At 51.7% G+C, this 12,797-nt stretch overlaps 1 protein-coding gene across 2 annotated transcripts; it reads left to right on the forward strand.

Moving 5' to 3' along the window:
• The first annotated feature begins 558 nt into the window (after positions 1 to 558).
• LOC309800450 (taurochenodeoxycholic 6 alpha-hydroxylase-like) lies at positions 559 to 12,079 on the forward strand. 2 transcript variants are annotated; one of them, XM_082614577.1, is made up of 12 exons: positions 559 to 774; positions 4,000 to 4,141; positions 4,781 to 4,825; positions 5,304 to 5,431; positions 6,397 to 6,521; positions 6,895 to 7,049; positions 7,486 to 7,592; positions 7,675 to 7,865; positions 7,951 to 8,084; positions 8,984 to 9,048; positions 9,192 to 9,268; positions 11,659 to 12,079. In XM_082614577.1, the coding sequence occupies exons 1-12, from the start codon at positions 580 to 582 to the stop codon at positions 11,825 to 11,827; spliced, it is 1,533 nt and encodes a 510-aa protein (XP_082470703.1). In that variant the 5' UTR covers positions 559 to 579; the 3' UTR covers positions 11,828 to 12,079. The 2 variants fall into 2 exon arrangements, with proteins under 2 accessions (XP_082470703.1, XP_082470702.1); XM_082614576.1 differs by having other exon boundaries at positions 562 to 774; positions 7,486 to 7,541.
• The last annotated feature ends 718 nt before the right edge of the window (positions 12,080 to 12,797 follow it).

Raw genomic sequence — 12,797 nt, forward strand, 5'->3', positions numbered from 1 at the left:
AGGACACACTGCATAGTGGATGGGTACAAGCCCTGGGGAACATTTCAGAGGCAGCTGAAGCAGGCAGCTTTGAAGTCCAACAGAGAAGGATTTCAGTTTCAACTGGGACAAGCAGAGGCTGTTTTCCTCTGGCCACATCACTTTTCTTCTCTGAAATCAGTTTTCCCCTCCGAAATGGGATGATAATAAAACCAACCAAATCTACTGAACATTGGTAAACGAGACTGTGACTGTCTTGAAGTCAGCAAGATTCATGTCTGCTTTGCTTGCGGCTGTGTCCCAGCAGCTAGCAGACTGCCTGACACGTTGTAGGTGCTCATTAAATACTTGGTAGGTAATATGGAGAAGGAAAGTGGGGTTGCGCTTGGCCATTGTCACTGTCAGCTGAAGAAGTTTTTCTCCCACTGTTTCCAGAAGTGCATCCTCCACAGTTAATCAACTCTGGAGGCCCAGGTCTGAGCTCTGCCCTCACCTTCACCCTCCCCCAGGTGGGCGGGGCAAGCCTCTCTGACCAGGCTGGGTGCTCAGGAGAGGTCAGCCACCTTCAGGGACAGTCAGCGATCCAGAAGCCGCTGCACCATGAGTGTCTCTGCACTGAGCACCCCCAGAGCCCTGGGTGGTGTCTCTGGTCTCCTGCAGGTGGTCTCCCTGCTCGGCCTGGTTCTGCTTCTGCTCAAGGCAGCACAGCTCTACCTGCGCAGACAGTGGCTGCTCAAAGCCCTCCAGCAATTCCCGTCTCCTCCTTCCCACTGGCTCTATGGGCACATGCAGGAGGTAGGATGGAGTGGGGCGGGGGAGTGGGAGGGCAAGGAGGGCCGGGGCTCTCAGACCATGGTCCTGATCAGCAAGCCCATGGGACAAAGCCTTGCTGTGGGAAGAGCACGTGGCCTCACAAAAGGACCCAGCTTACCTCTCAGGTCTTGGCTCTTCATCCCAGTCTGGGTAGCTCCCTCCCTCCCAGGACCCTGTGCTGGTGTCCTCAGGTCTGTCAGATGCTCCTCCCTTTGGGAGATCTGCAGGCTGTCCTAGCAGCCCTGCACTTTGAGGACAGTGGCTGTTCCTTCCTGAGTCTCCCCCATCACCAGGCTGAGCAGCTTCAGCTGTTCTCATAGAACAGGCTTCTAGATGCTTCCCTGCCCCACCCCTCAATCCCATCCTCTCTGCCTGGCCCTGAGCTTGCCTGGGAGCACAGACATCAATCAGTCTGATGGATGCTGCCCTGTGGGCTCACTGTCGGTGGATATGACAGACAGGAATCTAGGAAGATGTCAGTTCACAGGAGAAGAGACCCACCTCCTGGGTGGGGGGTTACGTCAGCTGTAGGGACAAACTGGCTCAGTTTGTTAAGACTGAGGAATTTTCCAGTCTCCTGATTTCAGTGCTTAAACCCTGACAAGCTGCTGGCACACATGAGTGAGGTTCCCAGGATGGTACCAGGTAAGGAGAACTGACATTTGAGTTGCACCATCCACAGGGTGAGGTCACCTGCCTGTTGTCCTCCCTCACTGGACTATGAGCTCTTGGAACCGAGTGTGAAATCCCCCTCACCCCCAGCACCCTGCACAGAGCCTGCGCAGAGGGATGTCAGCCCAATGTGTGGAGGGACAGGAAGGAGCGGCTTGCAGGCTGGGGAGGGGCAGCGCCTACCCCCCCAGCACTGGCAGCACTAGCCTGGGCGGCGGGGGGCTCAGAGCCAAGTCAGGGGCCACATGGAGAGGGGCTCCTCAAGGGCTTGTGGACTGAACAAATGTTGGGAGAAAATCAGGGGCTGCAGAGAGCTGAGGCCTCCCTTTCTCTGCAGCATGATTATTGTAGAGTGGAGCCAGAGACGGGAACCGGAAACAGCCCAAGCCCCACGTGGGCTGGCCCAGTACCTCTCTCCCCTCTCCTTCCTAATCTCCTGCACCCCAGGTTACTCAGCGTCCTCCCCGCCTGCCTGGGCATTCTGGCCTCTGGGACTCTGCTCCCATGTGCCCTCTACCTGGAATGATCTTGTCCCTCATATGTCTATCTACCAAGGCCCAACCCCAAGCCACCTCCTCCAAGATGTCTTTCTGGGTCTCCCAGGAGCGCAGGGGACAACTCTTTTTCCCTTGGCTGTCCTTCTCATAAGGCAGTGCTAACCAGATTCAGCTAGTTTTGTCTGCGGTGTCATAGCTGTGAGCTCCTTCTGGGAGAGCCCGCCTCTGGTTCATCTTTGTAACCCGAGAGCATCTTGGTAAATGATGACTTGATGAATGAGCAAGTGCATGACGAAGAGCTTTCTAACGTTCAGGTCTGAGTTAGGGTTCCTGCCCCAAAGCTTCCCCAGAAGCTTGGTCTTCCGTCCATCACACATTCATGAGCCCCTACGGTTGTCATGGCCTCAATCTCGCTCTCTCCTCCTGGAGGCTCCAAACAGACAAGCATCTACAGCCGCATCCTAATTCAGTGCCTTAAAACAGTGCCAGGCACATAGTAAATGCTCAGTAAATACGTGCTCAGTTAAAGAACCCATCCCACAGTAGGCAAGTTGCCTCAGAGCTGATGAGTCCTGATGGTAGAAGGATGCAGACAGAGATTAGATACCAAAGTGGCAGGGGGATGCTTTGAGCTACACAGAAGCCATTGAATTAAAGACGAGGTGACTGCATAGAACATGCCTAGGACCAAATGTTGATGGGAAATCCAGAGGTGATAAAACAAAGCTGAATCTCCAAGGTTAAGGAGAGGCAGTTGCTCTGTGGCAAAGAGGAGGGGCACACCAGGTAGAGGAAAGAACCTGGGCAGAGGCCTAGAAGTGTGAGCAGGTGGGGCCAGTGCAAGGAGCACTGGCGGCAGCATCTTTGGAGGCAGAGCAATGGGTCCTGTGGACTCGCCAGCCCGGCAGGAGGCAAGAATAGAGAGTGTAAAGCCAGAAAGCAAGGGCCTTTGTGGTCCACACTGAGGAGTTTCAAGAGATTCCTCTAGGCGGTGGAAAGTGCACACAAGTTTCTAGTTATTGGTAAGTGAAAATAAGATTTAAAGATCCACATGTAAGAACCTTAGATCAATACCATTTTGATGTATACATCCAGAATCTATCCTATCACTGTGTATACACTCAATATTTAAAATAATATATACACATACAATTTAGTACTTAGTTTTTTTCACTTAGCCATATACATCCTAACACTTTCATATTAGCAAACATTTACATGTATGCTGGGAGAATATTGATGATATACAGAAGTCAGTAAGCAAAAGGAAATTAATATATAAATTTATTTTTTTAAATATAAACTACTTTATTCTCTAAATAAAATTATATGACTAAACTGCTTATCAAGTGATACGATTTATCATAAATTACTCATGCAAATGTTGTACGAATCACTTCCCAAAGTTTTCTACGCCTGGGAGTGAATCCCTGATGTAAGTTTCTGTAGGCAGTTTGTACCAGTGGCCCAGGGCTCTACCCGACAAGGGGACAGAATGTGGTCTTAGGACGAAGGTGGACAGCCAGCAAGGTCTGGGACAGAGCCCAGGTCAGAAGAAATAGTTCCAAACTCCTAGTTCTGTGGATCGATCAAGAACGATCTCCCTGGGGGCTTCCCTGGTGGCACAGTGGTTGGGAGTCTGCCTGCCGATGCAGGGGACACGGGTTCGTGCCCCGGTCTGGGAGGATCCCACATGCCGCGGAGCAACTGGGCCCATGAGCCAAAATTGCTGAGCCTGCGCGTGTGGAGCCCGTGCTCCGCAACAGGAGAGGCCGTGATAGTAAGGGGCCAGCGCACCGCACTGAAGAGTGGCCCCCACTCTCCACAACTAGAGAAAGCCCTCGCACAGAAACGAAGACCCAACACAGCCAAAAATAAATAAATAAATAAAGCAAACTGTCAACAAGTAAAAATAAACACTATAAAAAAAATAAAAAAAAAAAGAACGATCTCCCTGTACCCATCCTGCCCTTCACCCCCACTCCAGCACTGGAACTCAGAGAAGGGTTTTATTGATTTATCTTTCCCTTGGGGACAGTTCCAAGAGGAGACCGAGCTGCGACCCCTACTGAAGAGGGTAGAGAAATACCCAAGTGCCTGTGTTCGCTGGCTGTGGGGGACGAAAGCCCTAGTGTTGATCTATGACCCTGACTACATGAAGGTGGTCCTGGGGAGATCAGGTGAGAGGGAAACCCACATCCCAGCAGGAGAAAATCTTCCCTCCTGGGTGCATGCCCTTGGATCTGTGAAATTCCAGAAGAAACTGGCACTTCAGCCATCAATACCTGACTCTCTACCAGCCATCCTTGCAGCCCACAAGCCAGACTAAGGCCAACATTATTCATTTATAGTAAATGCTTAAACACCTGGGTGGGGCTGACTTCTCTTTTCTGTCTTACTTTCTTTCTTGTTTTAACCCAATTGAGATGATCCCAGGTCTGGAAGACAATTCCCTGTCCACACTGATTTAGGTTTGACACCTCTCACTGTTGCCTGTCCTGGGTCATGAAATGGCCAAACCACCACAAACTGTAGGAAAACCACAGGCTTCTTTCTTACCCTGTGGCAGTGAGCAGAGCCTATCTTTCTTGCCGTTTCACCATCTTAGTCCTGTGGGTGTTCTGCTGCTGGGACACTGAGTCTGCCTTCCTGGGCCCACAGTGACCATCAGGACAGAGAGAGTCAGGGATGGGAGGCAAGAGGGAGGTGGCTTGAGACAGACTGCCAGCTGACAAGCATCAGGAATGGAAGGTACCACAGCTGCTCTGGGGGCTGCCTGTCTTGTTTGGTGCCCTCCACTTTCCTTCCTTACCTTTCAGACCCAAAGTCTCATGATGCCTACAGATTGCTGATTCCCTGGATTGGTAAGTACATTTAAATACAACTGCAGTCCACCCACCAGTTAGGTTTACCAAGAGCTACCACTTTGGTTAATGGAGAACAACAGGTGCCAGGCACCCTGTCACCACCTCATCTCTCAGTCAAGCCTCATTTCTCTCCTTCCAGTGAAGCTCTCACCCTTTGTAATGGTGATGATAGCCCTCCTGAAACTCAGCCTCATCTTCATCACTCCTCAGTCCTCTGCGATATTCTCAGCCTGACTATTAATTAATACCTTCTATCACCTGCCCCCCTACTCTTTTTCAACCTCTGTCTCACAGCTGTCATAATCACATCCTATGGACCAGCCATTTTGGAAATTCACATTCCTGAACTGTACTGGCCTTTCCTACCTTTGCCCATGATGTGCCCCCTCCTGACACCCGTGCTTCCTCCCAAGTTGTCCCTAGTCATCCCTCTGATCCAGTCTCTCTGACCCATACACACCCATCTGTGGCCCAGGGAATGGTTTGCTTTTGTTGGAGGGGCAGACGTGGTTCCAGCACCGGCGGATGCTGACCCCAGCCTTCCACTATGACATCCTGAAGCCCTACGTGGGTCTCATGGCCGACTCTGTCCGAGTGATGCTGGTGAGTCCATCCCTTGTCACCTGGACCCACTCCATCCAGCACTGCTGAAAAAGTCCACTCTCAGACCCTTGTGTCCCTCAGACGTCCATCAGACACAGCCCCCAGAATGATGCATTCAGAACGTACTCTGAGGCAGAGCTCACCAAAACTGGAAGGGACACGGGGGTCCCCAGGCAGCAGCTTGGATCCACAATTTGCTCCGAAGAAAGGGAAAGCAGGGACATAGTGTATTCAGGGTCCACTCCCCTCTCATCTCCACATCTTCAACACAGAAGATTAGAGCAAGGGTCATTCCCCTGGACAGCGGTGCAAGCTGCCCCCGGATGTCATGGACAATGGCAGCTTCAGTGGCAGAGTGGACATCCCAGGATGTCACTCAACTAGTCTCTGGCCTGGGGCCCAAGGCCTCTGCATGGAATTGAGCCACTCATGGGAGGAAATGAGGCCACGTCTACACTCACAGAGCCAGGTCTTGCAAACATCACCTCTGATCCAGACGGAGCACCAGCTGGTCTCAGTTAACAAAGGATGAATGAAAGGAATCGCCCCTTCATAGGAGCCCAAATAGAGTCCCTCAACCTTTTCCTTGCCTTGAAATATTTGCTTACTAAAGTTGGCCATCGCCTGTTCAGTTCCGATCTCAAGACACAAAAGATTACCCCTTTGTCCCTTGAGAAACAATGTTTTCTGGTCTGCCACAAGGTGATTATCACCATAAATTGTTCCTAGAATTCAGAATTGATTCAGAATATTATGAGAGAGTATCATTAATTATATAATAAATGATTCCGAGAAAATAGACATCACATTACACACATGTGTTACAGCTTCAAACTGCTAAAACATATCTGCTTTGAAAGTGAGGAAATCTCATCAGATTTAGAGAGACAGAGAGAGAGCCTGGCCATGTCAGCACAGGCCTTCTGGGAGAGCAGAGCAGGGTCAATGTTCCCCTCCCACCACAGGACAAGTGGGAGGAGCTCGTCAGCTCAGACTCACATCTGGAGATCCTTGGACACGTCTCCTTGATGACCCTGGACACCATCATGAAGTGCGCCTTCAGCCACCAGGGCAGCATCCAGACAGACAGGTCAGTGGCAACCTTTCAATGCCAGGGTCCTTGTTCTCACCAGCTGGGGAGGACTTACCTGAGAGGCAGTTAGGGCAGCATGGATGTTTATCAGCACAAAACAGAACATTCTGCACAGAGTCATGGACCACAGTCAAATTCCACCCAGACCAACGTTGACTCAGTCACAGGTCCCTGATTCCTGAACAGGGAGAAACCTGGCCACTCAGGCCACTTGTAAAGGACTGAGGGTCTCCAGGGTTGTAAGGCAGAAATGACAAAGCCTCAGTGCTGCCTGTCCCCACTGACTGAGGAATCCCCACCTGGAGCCCCACTCCGTCTCCAGGTCAGAGGCTCCCTCCACTCCAGTCTCCTCTGAATCCTCTCCCTTCAGGAACATCCAGTCCTACATCCAGGCCATCAGGGACCTCAGCAATCTGATTATTTCCCGAATAAGAAATGCTTTCTACCAGAACGACATCATCTACAGACTGACCCCTGAAGGCCGCTGGAGCCACCGGGCCTGCCAGCTGGCCCATCAACACACAGGTTCTTCTCCTCCTTCTGGGTAGCTCCTCCCCTGGCCTTGACCCCTCAGGCAGAGCCCAGACTCCTGCTTCCTCTTCAGGGGCTGGCACACACCCACACTGGGTACTTCCTGGTGCAGGGGTTGTGAACCGAGATGTCAGGGTGTCAGGTGAGGTGCAGGGAGATAACGTGTGCCACAGCTTTGGTGATGGTTGAATGAGACCCCCTCCCAGCGGCATTCAGACAGAGCCTCCATGGGCTGTGCTATTGAGGGGATTCCTGACCTGGATCACTCGATGCTGGAGCTCTCTGCCCTGACATGTGCGCCCATTCCCACCCTCGTCCTCATCTATCTGGTACCCAGATTGGGCCTGAGGGGCAGATAGGGGTATGGTGGGTGCTGCATCTGGTTCCCCAGAGCCCTCAGCTCTGCCTGGGAACCACTGTTCTGGGACAGATAAAGTGATCAAGCGGAGGAAAGCTCACCTGCAGAAGGAGGGAGAGCTGGAGAAGGTGAGGAGCAAGAGGCACCTGGATTTCCTGGACATCCTCCTCTTTGCCAGAGTGAGTGTGGGCAGGAGAGGCCTGAGGCTTTGCCCAGAAGCACAGAGGTAGGGCAAACCCTGCACTCTCCCTGCCTCTGCAGATGGAGAATGGGAGCAGCTTGTCTGACACGGACCTCCGTGCCGAAGTGGATACGTTCATGTTTGAGGGTCACGACACCACAGCCAGTGGCATCTCCTGGACCCTCTATGCTCTGGCTTCCCACCCTGAGCATCAGCAGAGGTGCCGGGAAGAGATCCAGAGCCTCCTGGGGGATGGCACCTCCATCACCTGGTGAGTGCCCAACAGATGGGAGAACGTTGCCCCTCTACAAGTGGAGGACCATTGGTTGCCCGCCCTTAGATGGGCTTCTTTTCAGGGACCACCTGGACAAGATGCCCTACACCACTATGTGCCTCAAGGAGGCACTACGACTCTATCCACCAGTGCCATTCGTTAGCAGAGAAATGAGCAAGCCCATCACCTTCCCTGATGGACGCTCCTTACCTGCAGGTATGAACTTCACCACACCCACTAAACTAAGCACTCTGCAAGACCACAGGGGAGATCAGAAATACACATGTGCTTTCCAGCCCCGGGATGCTGTGTCAGTTGTTTTCGCCTGAAGATAATTAATATTTACTCTGCAGTGTGGACGTTTTGTAAAACGCCTGACACAGAACTTGAACCAACGAAAGCTCAATAAGCAAATGCTAGCCCTTGAATGTGGTCTTGTAATGAAGCCCTAAAATTCTAATTCCTTGAGATGTGAAGGCTTGAGAGAGAAGCAGAAATAAGTAAGGGGAGATGTGGTTCTTTCCATATGGGGTCTATGTAAACGAGGGAGCTCAGGGAGTCCATTGTCATGCGTCAGAGGGTCCAGTCTCTGGGGAGCCCTCAGGTGGATGGCAGAGAGCAGCTGATGCTCAAGTCTGAGAACACTGTCATGGTTGGAGGCCACCCATTGGCTCACCTCCCAGTGGGTCTGAATCCCAGCCCAGCCACCTCCTAGCTGTGGGATCACAGACACATCCCTCAACCTCTCGGAGGCTCAGGTGCCTCAACTGCACGTGAGGATAGGAGTGTCTTCCTTGAGGGCTGCTGTGAGGATTAGATGAGTTAATGCACTTTCCCCAAGGGCTCATGATGGCACCTGATAAATGTGAGTTTTCATGTGAGGTGATCCTAAATGTAAGCCTCCAATTCTTTTCCTTCTCAGTCCTGGGCATGGTTACCTACTCCTAATCTGTGCTCATGTGCTTTGTCACCTCCAGCCCACCTGTCTTGCAAGAGCACCATTTCATTCAGAGTGATGGAGGGTAGCTCTCATGGCGGCTCCCAGGCCTTTTGTGTACATTGCCCCTGTTGCCGTGGGTACCATCAGTCTTCCCTCTCTCCTCCCTGCCCCACAGGAATCCTACTCTCCCTCTCCTTTTATGCGCTTCACCACAACCCGAAGGTGTGGCCGAAACCAGAGGTATGATGGCCATGGGAGGAGGGGATGGGATGTTCTCTCCAGACCAGCACCTCCTCTGCTCTCCCTCAGGGATTCTTGTCCCCTGATGGATTGGTGCAAGGAGTTTGACCCCACCTGCCCTGGCCCTGGTGCTCTCTCTGCAGGTGTTTGACCCATCCCGGTTTGCACCGGGTTCTGCTCGACACAGCCATGCTTTCCTGCCCTTCTCAGGAGGATCCAGGTGAGGCCTTCTGTACCTGGGGCAGTCAGGTGTCACTGGGTGCTACCTGATGTGTGTGACTGTATACATTCATATGTGGTGTATGCAGTTATGTCCCTGTATGTTGGCATGTTGAGAAGGAGGCGTGTGTCCCCATGTACAAGAAGGCCTTCAGGGCACGCCACGGAGACCTTGGCCTCCTGACTTCCGCAACAACCAGCCACATTTCCATGGCCGTGGCCTCTCCCAAGTATTCCAGGGTTTTCCTCACTTTAGGTGTATGACTTTTCAACATTAGAATTTTCCATGAAACTTAAACTTCAGATGTTTGCTTTTCCCAATTATCAGTCTTCTTAAAAGGTGGTTTTCTCTCTTGGCACATTTCTAGTCCAGCCCACTGTCTTTTTTACTTAATTCACCAATCCACCTCTCACTGTATCAGCAGTCATGTTTTCATGGATTTGGATTTCCAGCTGCCTTCTTGTCCCGAGGATTCAAGCTATGTATGTGATCAGTTACAGTTGCCATTTGAAGAAAGCCTTGTTTGTGTTCTCTATTTCTGTGGTCGAACACAACAAAGTTATGACCACGTATTAATATACACATGACACCTTTTCTAGTTGCCAAAATTCTATATACATAGCGGGGATTATATACCATAGTCCCAAAATCTACATAGTCTAATTTTGGAAAAAAGGATGAAATTGAAGTCAATCAAGTGCTTTTGAGAGAAAACTCACTATGTTGTGTTTGACACATGCATTTGAGAAGTTCCTGCCGTGTAAAATATAAAGCAAACATGAAATAGCTGTTAAGCTGGATGATAGACTCCAAAATGACTGCTGTGAAAATCTTCAATGGCTACAGATCCCCCCTGAAATAGTAACTTTCATAACTTTGGAACTACTTAGTAATCCAAGGTTTTTCTGAGTGTATAATTCTGTGAAATTTTCAGTTGGTGAATCAACCTTCACAAACAGGCTTGACGCAACACGTTCCCGGAATTTGCTCTAGGATTTGGTCTGTGCCAGGGTCCTGTTCTTCCTTGTAGACATTGGCTGCAGGTCATGCGGCTGCCACCAGAGGACAGGGGGTACCTGGCAACTCAATTCCGAGGTCAGAATTAATGTTTAATTTTACTCCAGTCCTTTTATTTTCAATTCAATTAACTTTGTTCAAATAGAAAGCTATTTATTAAGGAAGCCTCTGTGTGCCAAACCATATATTACAAGATGGGAACACAGAGACGAAAGGAACTTTCCTTGCTCCAAGAGTTCACAGTCAGGAAACAACTACTGCTATTCAAGACAGACATGCGACGTTTCCATAGTGTAGTGGTCAGTACATTTGCCTTACAAGACAGACATCATGCATTCATCCACTCTTTCACTCGTTCATTCATTCACTGAGCAGATTGTGGAATGTTCCATTTTTCTGGCACTGTTCTGGTCACTGGACGGTGATGTGTCCTTGAGTTAACACTAAAGCTGCTTGGGGATGTCGGAGAAAGAGGTGCAGGCGGCAGAGGTGGGAGGCCAGGCAGTCACTAGACTGAGTCTTGAGCATGTGGCCGGCAGAGGCGGGGGGAGGGGACCTCAATAGGAGCGGAGTGAGGAAGAGGGGCTGGACAGGTACGAGGTGAGTGAGGAGCAGCCCAGAGAGCACTGTGACGCCAGCTGAGGTCCCGCGACCTGTCCTCGCTGTGATGGAGGGCGCAGCAGGCCCCGAGCCGCCATGGCTGCAGTAGAGGGAGGGGAGGCAAGGAGACTGAAAAGGCCAGTGAGGAGCCCACGGGACGGGAGGAGGGGCCTTGCTGGAGTAGAATGGGAAGGCTCCAGGGGCGGGTTGATTGAGGGGCTGCGGGGAGACAGGAGGCCGGAGCATTAACTGGGAAGAAAGTGGTCCAGCAGGTCGAGGGACGCTAACCCGTGGCCCCTCCAAGAAGTCTGCCTGTTGCCATCCTGACTTCCTTACACAACTCTGTCCTGTCCTGTCTGGGGACTGGGGCCCCTGCTTGTCTGACATGGGTGGTGAGGGCCCAAGAGTTGCCCACACCCCACTACAGTGCCCTGGCCTGGCCTGAAACCAGAAACTGCCTGTGGACGAGTGAACAAAGTACTAATTCATATTTACTGATTCACGTGACTTGACCCTGTGGCTTAGAGCGCCGACCCTACCCAACAAGGACTTGCTATTGCTGAGAGCAGAAGTAGGACTTAGGAGCTAGTCCTGGAGAGAGGTGGCCTTTGTAAAGGTCAGGGGGAGAGGGTGGACCGAGGCTTGGATGGCACATTCAGTGTGATCTGTAAGGAAGGGATCGGGGCTGGGCCACATGAAGGAGAACCCTGAATGCCCCGTGCCCGGCAGGGGTTAGAAGGCTCTGCTCACTTCCTTTTCCCTCCCTGACCCAGGAACTGCATCGGGAAGCAGTTTGCCATGAATGAGATGAAGGTGGCCGTGGCCCTGACCTTGCTTCGCTTTGAGCTGGCACCGGATCCCTCCAGGGTCCCTGTTCCCATTCCAAGGCTTGTGCTGAAGCCCCAGAATGGGATCCACTTGCAGCTCAGGAAGCTCCTGTAATGCTTGTTGGGGACAAGGACGAGCTCTGAGGGCCCTGCCTGCCGTCCTGGCTCGCTGTCACTCTCTCCCGTCCTTGCCTCTGTGCCCACTTCCTGCTTCTGTCTGCCCACCTGCCTGCCTACCTCATCTCCTGCCTCCTGCCCATCAGACGTTCTGCCCTCCTCCTCGCACCTTTCTCCAGGCTCCCTTTCTGCTTATCTCTCCGTCTGTCTCTGACCCACCTGTGTCTCTGACTGTCCACCTAAATCCTGATTGCCTGCCCTCCTTCAGTCTGTCTACTCTCTCTCTGTCTTTCTCCCTTTCTGCCTGTCTGTCTGTCTCTGAATTCACTTCCTTTTGCTGCTAAAATAATTGGCCACAGCCTTGTGGACTTAGAACAACCCAGAGTTATTTTCTGACAGCTCTGAAGTCAGAAATCAGAAATGGGTTTCCCTGGACACAACCAAGATGTTGGCAGGAACCCCTGTGCAGGGATCTAGGAGAGGATCCCTCTCTTTGCCTTTTCCCACATCTAGAGCTGCAATCCTTGCATTCCTTGGCTCCTGGGCCCTCCTCCATATTCAAATCCAGCAGCTTCTTCAAATGTTCCCCTGCTCTGTCTTGACATCACTTTCTCTTTCATAAGGGCCTTTGTGATTACATGGACCCAAGCAGATCAAACAGGCTTCTTCTCCGGTTCCGGGGATTAGGATCAGGACACCCTGGGCAGCCGTTACTGTAGCTGCTAAGTCCTGTGTGACTACCATCGCCTTGGGCCCCGGATCACTCCCGTGTGTTACGGGTCTACCCGTTTGTCACTAACCTGGTTTCCCCGCTTTCCCACTCCCTGGATAAATTCACAATGTCATATGGAGTGTGTGTGTCTTCCCTTGCAAGGAGCTGGATGGAATGGAAGAGAGAGAGAAGGGGAGGGAAGGCAGAGGGGACGAGGAGGGGACATGACCCCTGGTCTGTGGGCCCAGAACCCCAG

This window comes from Mesoplodon mirus (assembly GCF_964341445.2).
Source record: "Mesoplodon mirus genome assembly, chromosome: 3".
NCBI classification, from domain to species: Eukaryota; Metazoa; Chordata; class Mammalia; order Artiodactyla; family Ziphiidae; genus Mesoplodon; species Mesoplodon mirus.

Coding starts and splice junctions, on each gene's coding strand:
- LOC309800450 (XM_082614577.1), top strand. CDS start 580: ATGAGTGTCTCTGCACTGAGCACCCCCAGAGCCCTGGGTGGTGTCTCT. Junction 7,593..7,674: donor ACATCCTCCTCTTTGCCAGA/GTGAGTGTGGGC, acceptor CTGCCTCTGCAG/ATGGAGAATGGGAGCAGCTT. Junction 8,085..8,983: donor TGGACGCTCCTTACCTGCAG/GTATGAACTTCA, acceptor CCTGCCCCACAG/GAATCCTACTCTCCCTCTCC.